This window comes from Anser anser (genome assembly GCF_964211835.1).
Source record: "Anser anser genome assembly, chromosome: 6".
Lineage (NCBI taxonomy): Eukaryota > Metazoa > Chordata > Aves > Anseriformes > Anatidae > Anser > Anser anser.
The window spans coordinates 1,718,513-1,730,702 of NC_139726.1; the positions used below are offsets into that span (position 1 = coordinate 1,718,513).

The 12,190-nt window shown below is 48.8% G+C and overlaps 1 protein-coding gene across 8 annotated transcripts in view; it reads right to left on the reverse strand.

Annotated features, from left to right (window-relative positions):
* FMNL2 (formin like 2) overlaps nucleotides 1–12,190 on the reverse strand; it is a 125,735-nt gene that overhangs the window by 10,825 nt on the left and 102,720 nt on the right. For all 8 annotated transcript variants that reach the window (XM_083841100.1, XM_083841095.1, XM_083841096.1 and 5 more), the window contains exons 11-18: nucleotides 11,179–11,289; nucleotides 10,175–10,324; nucleotides 7,999–8,100; nucleotides 6,830–7,145; nucleotides 6,232–6,429; nucleotides 2,735–2,859; nucleotides 1,982–2,184; nucleotides 553–787 (exon numbers count right to left, since the gene is read on the reverse strand). In XM_083841100.1, coding sequence (XP_083697226.1) covers nucleotides 553–787; nucleotides 1,982–2,184; nucleotides 2,735–2,859; nucleotides 6,232–6,429; nucleotides 6,830–7,145; nucleotides 7,999–8,100; nucleotides 10,175–10,324; nucleotides 11,179–11,289 — 1,440 coding nt within the window. The remainder of the gene's footprint in view (nucleotides 1–552; nucleotides 788–1,981; nucleotides 2,185–2,734; nucleotides 2,860–6,231; nucleotides 6,430–6,829; nucleotides 7,146–7,998; nucleotides 8,101–10,174; nucleotides 10,325–11,178; nucleotides 11,290–12,190) is intronic.

Consider the following 12,190-nt stretch of genomic DNA (forward strand, 5'->3'; position numbering starts at 1 on the left):
ACATTCAGATGTGGCTGAGTAAAACTGTCTTTACATTTCAGTCCTTATTACTGTGAAAGATGCATCAGACTGGATGGGACACACATCAAAGAGCTCCCAGACCAGCACTGATAGTAACTTTTTCTGATGACACAAACAACTAGATTTTTATTTAAACTGGTTTTAAACTTCTGTAGGGAAAAAGAAGGATGATATGGAGCAGCCCAGCATACAAGCTGCCATACAAAGAGTGCCTGAGATCTCTGAGTCCCTGATAAATGAAAACATACCTAGAAAAACACTTTTTACATTCATGTAATCATTTCTCATTCTGGCTCTGTGAGAACTCATAATCACTCCACGACACTCGAACCATCTCTCAGAAAAATTAACCTTTAACTCTCTCTAACCTTCACTGGCTGCCCCACGCCAGCATGTAGCTGCAATGCTCCCCACAAGCTTGACTCGTGCCACAGAGAGCAGCTCTCCTGCGGGGGCTGACGCCTCGGGCAGCCCTGGTTCTGCACAGCTAACGCATCACAGAGGCATCTCCGGGGGTTGTCTCCTACTCACCGGGGTCAGCATCTGGATGCTTTCTGCGAAGTTGCCTATAAAGGCCATGATGGTCATTTTCTGCATCAGCCTCTCGATCTTGCTGAACTGCATCATGAACCGGTCTTCGTCGGACAGGTTCTCGATGGGTTTCCTTTCCCGCTCGTAGAGCCGCAGCACTTTCACTTCGTTCTCGGTGGGCAGGAACCGCATGAGGCATTCCACGAAATCCACTGGTAGCGTTTTCAGGTCAAACCTGGGTGACAACAAAAAGACAGAAGCAGCAGTGTCACAACAAGGGTCTACCTGAAATGACGGAAAAGTAAACGAAGTGAGAAAGCTGCCAATGGCACAACCTCTGCCTCCTACACTGCTCAGCTACACGTCAGCCTGGGTCAGTAAAGTAGTGAGAAACTACGAAGATGCTGTGATGCTACTCCTGCTCGTGTTGCCCTGGCTGGGGTGAGGGACACAGTGCTGCACATGAAGCTGCCTGCACGTGAAGGTGTGAACAAGGTAGCACTGAGGAGACGACACAGACACGAGTGCTGATGGGAACACTGCTGTTTGGCATCTTGTCTCTGTTTTGAACAAAGTGCCCAGTGCCCTCGCCTGAGCATGGCCACATCTCATTTTTATCCAAGATATGCTGGGAGGAACAAATAGCTATTTTGCTGGGCCAGAGCCCCGTAAACCCTGGAGCTGCCTCAATCCACAGCAGGTTTGGGTGACTCTCCTCCCCGGGCCCAGTGTAATGCTTGTACTTCCAAATTTTGAAGATCTCACTCTTAGAGAAATAGCAGATGTTTGGCCACGAACACCACCAGGTTCTGGACGACTCCAGCACCAGCCCAAAGGAGCAGCCCCACCTGTGCTCCGGCCCTGCTGCTGGAGCTGGCAGCCAAGGCTCTGTACCACCAGGGGACAGGGCGCAGCAGAATTCCCTGGGGGACCTGCCCCGCCTGTCGGATACACCTGTATCACATCGGGGTTTGGCACTGCGTGGGGCGATTACGTAAAGCTCATTGTATGCACAAGGCTTCCAGTGCACTTGGACTGAACTTGTGCGTTACGGAGCGCACTGCGATAGCTGCCTCCCCCTGACACCCTCGGCTTTGAGCGTTCATCGTAACAGAAAGGATCGTGTAAACAGGACGAGAGATTCAGTGTGCAATGGCACGCTGTGGATTCACATGAATTAGGTTCTTTAATAAAAGACGTGTTAATTTGTTAAGCCTATACAGTGACACAGCAACATAAAACTGCAAGTTAACATACTTCAGTACAAGGGAATCTGATTTGTGGGAATTCAGAATGGTTCCATCCTTCTCTTGGATTTTTTCCAGATGCAAAAACATTTACATCAACTGCCAATTCAAAACCATTCCACTTACCAAAAACCACAGTAAATCTTGACTATGACTTCTTTGCTGACAAGTGTTTTACTTACACATGAATAGCTTTGCATATTTCATCTGCCGTCTTTCCAGCTTTCCTTAAAGTAATGGCAAGGTTTTTGGCCCTGTTTGCATCCAGTAACGTGACTTTGTTCGACCCTTTCTGAGTTATTTTTTGCTTGCTTGAAGTAAGATCAATGGCTGGACCTTGGGCTTTTGTTTTGAATATTTCTTCAAATTCATCCACATTTAAATCCTAAAAAGGAAAGAACATGATTTATCCCTCCCGCAGCAAGTATCACAGCCCGCACTGCCTAACGGTGGACCAGAGCTGCAGTAAAACCCTGTGGCTGCAGCAGAGTACTTCAGGCTGTGGCTGCAGGGTGTAGTAAACATGTGCTCCCGAGTTAGTAACCAGGAAATTTGGCCTCCACCCCAAATAGTCCATGCAGCCACGTGCATCTTCAGGGCACAGGGACCACGCACCACCTGAGTACTCAGCCCTGCTCCGTGCTGCTTTAGGCTTCTTTCCCTGGCGTGCAGCCCACACGTGCCCAAACCCACCAGGCTGGACCAGCAATTTTAGGCTGGGAAAACCGAATCTTCCTCTTGGTTGATCTGCTTTAAACAAATGCACATAATAATTGTGCACTTTTTATAATCAATACCAGCAGCTACAAGGACTCCTTACTGGGTACCACAGGCCACTGGATGACCTGTTTCCAAAATCTCTCTCCGCAAAAGCCAGCATTGACTCAGGTTATGGACAGAAGTGGGAAGCAGAAGACAGCAGACAGCACTCGTACCTCCAGGATCCTTTCGTCATCTATTTCATTGAAGACTGTCCCATTGATCTGGTTGGGTTTGAGGGCGACCCAGTTGAACACTGGCATGCGGAACTTGGTCTTGATCGGCTTCTTGATTTTCACAGCTAGAGACACCAGAGGAAAGGAAATGATAAATTCCCCGACAGCTGAATAACACCCCATGCGCCCAGACTGTGGTCTTTAGAGTCGGTATTTCAGCACTGGAGAAAGAACTGGCCAGAGCTAAACTATCACCCTGAAAAACCTGAAAAGATCCTGCTGCCTCGACGGGCAAGCAGTGCAGAGAGGCTTTTACCCAGCCCTTCGGCTGGTTCAGGCCCAGCGTTTGCAGGACGGGACTGAACCACCAGCTGCAGCTGAGGACACCTCTCCCTAAGCGATGTGGAGGGAGGGTGTGCTGCTGGCAGCCGATGGGTCGCAAAGTTCAGCCCAAGACAGGGGACGAGAAGCAGAGAAGCCCCCCTCCCCAGGTTTTGGTACCCTGCTGCAATGGGGCAGCGCGGCTTCAGACGGGCCAGGTTTGTCTTTTAAAGCCCAAGGGGTGGGCAGCAGCACACGTGAGCTTCCACACAGCTGAAATAGTGGGTCTGGTCTTCTCGGGTTGTGCAGAGTTTGTGTGCTTTAGTAACTTACACAGGGAAGCTACAGAAAATGAAGGTTAACTACTGCCATTAATCAGTGAACAGAGTACAAAAAGTAATGTTGGGGCAAGGAAAACAACACAACTCTGTTGCTATTCCTCCAGAAGTGCAGGGTACATTAGTAATTTTGGTAATTCGGTGCTCATTTCTTTGTAAGTTGAGGTACATACAGTGTTGTTAGTTGCCACAAAATCGGGATGTTCATTAAAGTAATCAATCAACGTGTTGCTCCAAAATTATTTAGAAAATGAGCCATTTCTATCCAAACTGCAAGCAGGAAACAGAAGCCCTGGTCCCTCATCTCCAGTGCTGGAAAAAAGAGCCATTTCTCTGCAAGCCTGGGCGCTCGCACAGAGGCAGGCAGGTGAGAGCAGCCCCGCTGCCCCCATGCCCCCCACCTCCCCAGCTGAGGATGCTCAGAACCACAGCACTGCGCAGCAGATTCGTGTTTCCCCAAGGTGCCAACGGTTCACGTCTGATTTAGTTCAATCCAGTATTTGCTGCAAGGAAGAAGTCTTGGCTCCTTCCTACCCTGCATCTGTAGTGGGAGGAAGCTCTCTCATTTTTTGATGCTGTGTACAGATGCTATTTTTTTTTCCCTGTGATTTCAGAAGATGGATTTTCCCAGCTTGCATAGCACTTGAGCAAATAATTATTTTACTTTTGCCTAGCAAGTCTGTGTGTATGTTTTGGGCAGGACAGAGACCACCTGCTTCAGGAGACACTCTCCCGTTGTGCACCGGGGCCAGATGAACGATGAAAACATTTCTCTCACTTTGTCCTCCCACTTTTAAAAGAATTGAGTTGTGCATCTGTGTACCTTTTGGGCTCATGCTCATATTGCAGGGACACTGCAGAGAATAAATTACTGGCAAGACAATTCGCTCGAAACAAAGAGCCATCAGTGAGTAACAGGGAACATACACAATATTCAACTTGCAAGTCTGTATTTTGAGAAATACATTCACCCAACTGGAAGACATGAACACGCATGATAAACTTCTGCTCATCTAAGCCAAATGGTTTTACTCTTTGTACAATTAATGTGTTTACTTCTAAATAATTCCTAAAATAAAAAAAGACTTTTTTTCCAAGCTGAAACATCTATGAAAAAAACATTTTCATCTGATGCATACATTAGAATAGATTAGTAACTGCTGCTGGGTTATTTCAGGACAGGAAGGGAAACGAACTGCCTCGTGAGCCAGCTCCCACCTCAGCTAATCAAAATCCCTTAAAAATTCCCTTCCTCCTCCCTTACCAGCAGCAGCTGGCAAGGTAACGCCCCTGGGAGCTGCACCACTGAGGGCAGCACACTGGGGACGTGGTCACGGCTGGGTACAGACCCCGAGGAAGGCATCTGCAACTGGTGGAGGCTGCCCAGTCTCAGTGCTTCAGCCTTTGGGGGAAAAAAGACAATTCTTGATGTGAATGGTGCAAAGAGTGTGGCTGGCGGACAGCTCAAAAGAAACCACACATCTTAATTACTTGCTGAAGTGCTTTGCTGAATCAGGGCCTCAGAGTGGCCAAATCCTGCTGGTTGGCAGCACCCTGAAGCTAACGCCTGCTCCTGCTCCACCCAGCACCCCTCTGCGGCAGCCTGCACCCCTCCCTCCACCTCCCGGACGGGCACACGCGTCCGCGGCACACACAGGTCACGGCACAGAGGGGGACAGGGGAGAAGAGAGTTAAATACTTAGCAGAGAGCAACCTACAGAAGAGCTTGATTGGCCCGTCTAATCAGGAAGCAGAAAGAACAGAGAAAAAAGTGTTAGTGATGGTCAGAACAGCAAGGTTTATCGCTTCACTGCTTCCCCTCCAACCCTGAAGGGACTGTGCTGAGCAGCCTCCGCACTCGAGGAGCACCGAGCACTGCAGCACGGCTCGCTCCGCTGCTCCGTCCCCGCACACCACGAGGACACCAGGCTAAGGCAGGGGTCTTCTCCACGTGGAAAGACCTCTGGAGAACAGGCTGGCCCAGCAGAGGCTGAAGGGAGCACCTGCTTGCAAGTTTTCTGCTCTGCTCCCCCAGCCACGGTGCCAAGCAGCGCTGCACGCTGCAGGACCACTGAGCTGCTCTGGGAAACCCACTGGGGACAGATTAACCCGTAACCTCAACCAAGCATCGTCTTTTGTTCTTTTTTTTTTTAATACACCCTGGGACCCTCCAATTCCACGATGCTTTTCGCTTTCAGAAAAAAAAAAATTAAAGGCTGGAATCTGGAATACTTAATTAGTTTAATAATAAAAAAAAGCTATTAATCAGACCTTCTCAGTCTCTGGAATCATAATGTACTCTTGAGATTTCCTGCAGGGGAAGGGGTGTGATACCAATTAACATTCACTTGCTCTGTGAGATGCTTGGCATATGATAGAGAGCGCATAAAAACATGATTGAAGATGGGTCAGGAAATTTTTCTTCCTTCCAAAATATTACAAAAAGTTTGCCATTTTTTTTCACAGATATTTCTTCATCATGTTCTGAGCAGAAATCAAAACCATGAAGCTTTGCATTTCTTTCAAAACCATATTTTGTTCACTTCAAGCCAAAAATGATGATGTTAGAAAAATATTTCTGGCAACAGCTTTAGTTTCACTGAAGAAGTCATCTCTCACAGACCAAACCAAATCTGTTTGATTGATAAATGATCTTTCCTTTTATAAATCCCTCTAAGTATAATACCAGATAGAGATAAAGAGTATTGGTTAGGCGACTAAGAGAAAAAAAGTCCCACCTCGGTATCCTGTCCCCTCTAGTCCACATGCCCCGGCCTTGCCTTTGCTTACTTTGCAGGCAAACCCTCAGCACGCTGGGGAAACGCGGGGGTGTTTTACCTGCAAGCCCTGAGTTGAAAACCACGGTGGGAGAGGCTGTCCCGGGCAGGGGGGGAGCTGACGGCGGGGGCGGCGGGGGCAGCGGAGCCGCAGGAGCGGTGTCCAAAGCTGGACCTGGGAGAGGAGGTGGTGGTGGCGGCGGCGGCGGTGGAGGCGGGGGTGGAGGCGGCATTGGCACCGTCACAGGGCCGTTTTGCACTACGGAAAGAAGGAGAGAAGAGGAGAGGTACTGCCAGGAACAGAAATCAGAATGTCACAAGCCGCCGCAGAACAACTCACAACAGGGCCCACCACCCTCCTTGTCCCCCCCCAGCTCTCCTCTCCACCTCTATACTAGCCAGGTATTTGCTGGACCCTTCACCACACTACCTCAGTATATGAGCACGGGACGAAACCACCCTAATGAAAGAAGCCAGCGTTTTTTTTCCTGCCAACTGAAAAGCTCAGAAATGGATCAAACAAACCTGACCTGCAAGCTCGTTACAACAACTGAAGGTGGTTTTTTGGTGTAAGGCCACCGTGCCTGACCCCGGCACAACAAACCCCCAGCTCTCAAGCTCCCGGCCAGCCCGTGTTTCGGGGACGTGACGCTTCTTACCTGCCTCAGATGCTGCTGCTAAGGCTGGTAGTGGTGGTGGAGGTGGTGGCAAGGGGACAGAAGTTGCTGCTCCAGCAACCGGTGTGACACACGCGCCGGCCACAGCCTCTGAGCCTGCCGGCACCATCCCAGAGGCCAGAGCCACAGGAAGAATAGAGATGTCACCATCACCTTTCTTCTGGATCTTAATGGTCCCCTGCTTCTCCAGTTCATGGATCTTTTTCTCCAGCGTTGACTGTCGCTGGATGGCTTCCTCTTTTTCTTTCACCATTTTTCTCAAGGTGTGAACCTGGGTATTTGCATCTTTGTAGATTTCCTGTGAATGCCACACAAACAAGTCATTTGCAGTTTTATTCACAAAACAGAATACCTACACCAGCAACAGCAGGCAGCCTGACACCAGACTGTGGGCTGCACCAGGCATTATCTAACGAAGCATTTTGACACAAACCATACATCTTCACTGGGGAGGAAGGCCTCCTTTTTGTTTTTTCCACACTAGAGGTAAGGCTGTGTGCAGTACTGAGACCTATGCACAGCAGATGTACTCTACCTTGATTTTGATTTTAACTCGGAGTATCTGCTGCCTTGCTGGTTGCTCTGCCTATGAGCAGATGTTGACCCATAAGGGGAAGTATGAACAGAGCTCCTGATCTGGAGGGGAGGTTGTACCTGCAAGCACCCAAGGCAGACACTCAGAAGGAACCCTAGAAGCTGCCATGCTTTGGGACACATTTAGGCTGAAGTTAGTATTACATTAACAATTTTTGTTACTAAAATAGTACGCCAAGAAAAAAAGTCTGGGTTGTGCACAGAAAGCAGGCTGTGCTTGATGCTGTGCTACCTGAGTCTGAAAGACTCCAGTTCCACCTCAAACTCCTCTCCACAGCCAACCACGTGTGCAAAACTCAACCAGCAACGCTACAGACCTGAGCAATAGGATGTACTTGCCTAGTTCACTGATTTGCTGGCACACTCAAAGAGTTAAATGTCCATCTCTGCGAGCACAGACAAATAAATCTACTTGAAATCTGTTCTAGGTTCAAAATTAGAAAGCTAATGGAAATTGCTCAACCCATTAAAACAGTCATTACCTCCCAGACATGAAACGCACAGCAGATCCCTCCGCTGAAATGTGGCATCAGCCAGAGTTTTCCTACTGCACTTACCCGAATCACATCCAGTTCTTTGTTTCTTTGCATAAGCTGTTTTTCCAGTTCCACAATCTTTGCCATAGCTTCATTCTCCGTATCTTGGAGTTTTTCAGATAACTATTGTACAATAGAGAAATAAATTATGTAAGTAATAGCAGTTTTCTCAAACAAAATGTCAGCAACACTTGTTGGAAAGAGCACGGGGTCCTGCGTGGAGGAATCAGGTGGCACCAAGCGCCCTACTGAAGGGCTGATGATGGTGAACGTTACCCTTCAGCTCTGACTAACAGGCAGCCTGGCTGGAATACAGTCACGAGCCTGTCCAGTTAGAGAGTCTACTCTACAATAAAGAACTTAAAATGCAATTATTTTGTATACACACCAAGTTTGATTTGAAACCCAAAAAAACCACAATCCTACAATGGCACTGATGTAAAGTCAATAGAAGCTGAAGTGGTGGGACCTGTAAATATCTTCTCTCACGACTGAGTTAATTTAATTAGCAATTATTGAGAGTTCGTTCTTTCCCATGGTCTTTTGATCTATTTTTATTTTTTATCAGGGGGTCTGAAAGCCATGATGTTCGTGTTGGCTTTTTCCATTACTACTAACCACTCCGATTCAGGCAAGGTCGGTGAAGGTGGTACTGGTCTCTGTATTTCTGAGATTAAAACCTGCAATTCTAGTATTAATATTTCTGTCAACAAATAACAGAAAATTATGTCCATACTCCTGGGATTAGTCTAGTTTGTGTAACAGGAGATCAGAAGTCAGCCCTTAATATTTTGCCACCAAAGTAAACCATTATGTTTCTAAACAGCTGAAAGATCTGCGAAGCAACCCGTGCCATTTCTACCACATCATTTTTCTCTAGCAGAAGAGCACCTCAGAGTGGCAGATACTACACTGGAAGGGTTTTTTTAATATATTTATTCTAAGTGATGGCCACATAGGACTGGTAATAGAATGACCCTTTCTTGAAGTATGGAAAACACTTTTATTTAATTTTAAAACAGCCAAGCCACGTTTTCTGGACTAAAGTGACTGACACCAAGAAGAGATGGGACAGAAAAGCGATGAGCAAACACCAGATATCTGCACACTGCTATTTTTCAGCCCATGTACTAAGCCCTTGCCTCCTGAGCCCAGCAACAGGTTTGAAGGCATCACAGCAGCTATCTGCTCCGCACGCCCCCTCCTCCAGCACGGGACACGGCCCTGCCCCACGGATTCAGCAGGAGCCCCGCGGCAGTGGCCACACTCCACCTGCATGCTCCCACTTCACACATCCTTGCCGCGAGGGCTGGAAGCCACACAGAGCTTTCACTGTGCTTTTGGAGTTGGAGATCCTTATCTACTCTATTTACTGGTACTGAGAATTTGCTATGGAATTTGCCATTTCTACGTAAGTTAGCTTCCCCAGCTCATAACAACGCCTTGCAGTGGCTCTGTGTGCCCAGTGCCTCCACCCAGAACCACAACCAAACAGAAGCTAAAACCTCCGAAGCTGCAAAGCTGTGGCGCCAGGACCTCCACAGGCAAATGAGGCGAGGTCCTACCAGCAGGAATAATGACTGCTCTCTTCTCAGCGCCTCTCTGTGGAGATAATTCCCCCCTCGGCCCACCACGGCTTTTGGGGGATAAATGGGCTGATGGTATCGAGGTACTTGAGGAATGCAGCGGGGGCCATGTAAGCTCTCAGACAGGCAGGTGCTGCACAGCAAGGACCAAACTGGCCCTTAACATACACACAAACTGCACGTTGAGCTGCACACTAAAAAGTCAATCCTATTCCTTTATAACAAGCTGGGGGCTGTGTGAGATAGTAAATAAGACATTTTCTCATCAGGTCAATAAACATCTTACGAACAAATCTTTGAAGCAAGTGGTGAACCCAGTTAACTAAAATACGCAGCATGTGAGGTTCAAAATACACCATGGAAGCACCCAGGAAGTTTACCTGCCTGAGATTTCCAGAATTCCTTCATTTGCCACACATCTTTTCATCCCCCATAACGAAAACACAGCAGTCCCCAGGCTCCCTTTAAAGTAATACTCCTCACCCCAAAGGTTCTAGCCCCCACTATGCTTTTATGTCCACCTCTTGAAAGAAAGGGAAATACCAAAGTCCCTGTGCAGAGCAGGCTCTGCACCACTCCAAAGGTAAAAGTGACTTCAGTTTTGTACTAACATGGGAAATATTTTCTTCCAGTTCTTCAACTCTTTCCAGGGCAGCATTCTTGGTTTCAGCATCCTCCAGTAATGCTCCCACGTCAAAAACGTTATCCAGGTAAGCTTGAATTTGCACCTGCAGTTTGTCGCTCTCTGTGTGTTTCAATTTCTGTAAATCCAAAAATAAAAAGCTGTCACTCAGCACAGGCAGCAATTTGAAGAAACATAATTGCACACAGTGAAAAGGGGGAGGGAGAACAGTGGGAGCTCGGCCACTTCCAACATTCAGGAATTTTAATTTTAACATTTTAACAACACTCTGTATTTTAACATTAGCTGGGGTGAAAAATGGTAAGCAGTCATTTTTGAAGACCAAACATCCAGAACTTTCAAATAAAAATGAGCACTGTCTTATCTTCAATTACTACAGAGGGTACCACTGAGCAGGGATTTTTTCAAATGGGAGACGGACGGGGCCCTGCAGCATGAGGCAGTGCCCGTCCGTACCATCTCCACGCAGCGAGCACCTCCAGGCACGGTGCTCGCGGCCCGAGGCCGAAGGTCAGCGCACGGCCTGCACCATGCAGTGCCACGCCACTGCCACAGAGAGCGGCTGTGGTTCATCCTCCCCTTGTTATCAGACGAAGCTACCAATTTAGCTCCCGGTCTGTAATTCCAGCTCGCAGCAGTGGGTTTTTCTCCCCTGGCGGCAGGGTGGCTCCAGGCCGCAGCCCTGTCAGGCACCGAAGCACGGCGGTTTCAGCAGAGGCTGTGGGGCCGCCCTGTGCTGCCCTCCTGAAAGCTGTCGGAGGCAGCACGTTTGGGGCAGCAGGAGGCTTGGCCTCCTCGTACTGCCTACCTGCTGCCTCCCCGGCCTCGCTCGTGTCCCCGCTGCCCTCAGGGCAGAGGCAGGAGCAGCCCGGCTCTCCAGGCAAGGCCCACACACGCCAACAGCCTCACGCTGCAAATGAGCTCACCCATCTGGCGAGCGCCAGCCACGTGTAGGAACCTGGCCATACTCACGTCCAAGTACTCGTCCAGGCCCAGTTTTGTAAATTCATACTGCAGGTGGACTCGGAAGTTCATGTCCTCCACCGAGTGGACAACGATGTTGATGAACTGCATGCAGGCCACCTGCAAGAGGAACCATCACGGGTCAGCACGGCGGGGCACACAGTGCTAGTGACCGCACTTTGTTACGGCTGCTGCCAAGGGAAACTGTGATTTGCTGTTCTGCAGCTTTTTTTTTTCCCCATCAGCGTTGAATTCAGGCTTACAGGGTGTTTGTCTGTTGTGATAAAGGGAAACATGGATTCCAGAAATTAAGTCATGTCTGTGGAGCCTACCTTTATTGCACGCTGCTTGGCTTCCCATGCCAGCTCGCACTGCGAGACATCACACAAGCACACAAGTGCTTAAGAAAACAATGCCGTGTTCCAAAACTGCCTTTAAAAGTGAGATTAATTTTGCAACTGGAACCCTTAAGTTGGAAGAGGGGACTTAACAAAAGGTGCTTTGTTATTTGCAGAAAGCGTGTTTTAAAATCTGTGGTTTGGTAACTGAGCAAGGGACCAGACCATACGAGCTGGCACGCCACCACGTCCAAGCACAGCGCAGACAAGACAAAGGCCCTCGAGCGAAGGGGGCCGTGAGCCCTAGGAGCAGCAGAGCAAGCTGCCTGCAGAAGGGCAGGAAGTGGGCCAGGAACCCCACAAAGGTTTTTTTTTTATGGGAACGTAAGGCACAGCCAAATCCCACTCTGCACATCCCCAACTCTTTCAGCTCTCGGGTGACCACCTCCGTGTCGCTCCCTGAGCTGCTCTGAGAGGGTTCGCCTCGTCCTTGATGTGTCCCTCTAAGGCATAAGCCAGTCCTGCTGGAGGCACTGTGACAGAAGTAATACCACATTCCCAGCATTTACTGAGATAGCTCCTAGGTTTCTAGAATGAACACAAGCCTCCAGGCGACTCCACGTCTCTGGGCTGCTTTGTGGGAAGACAGAACTGAAGGCCGCCCTCTGGATTTCCAGTTTGCT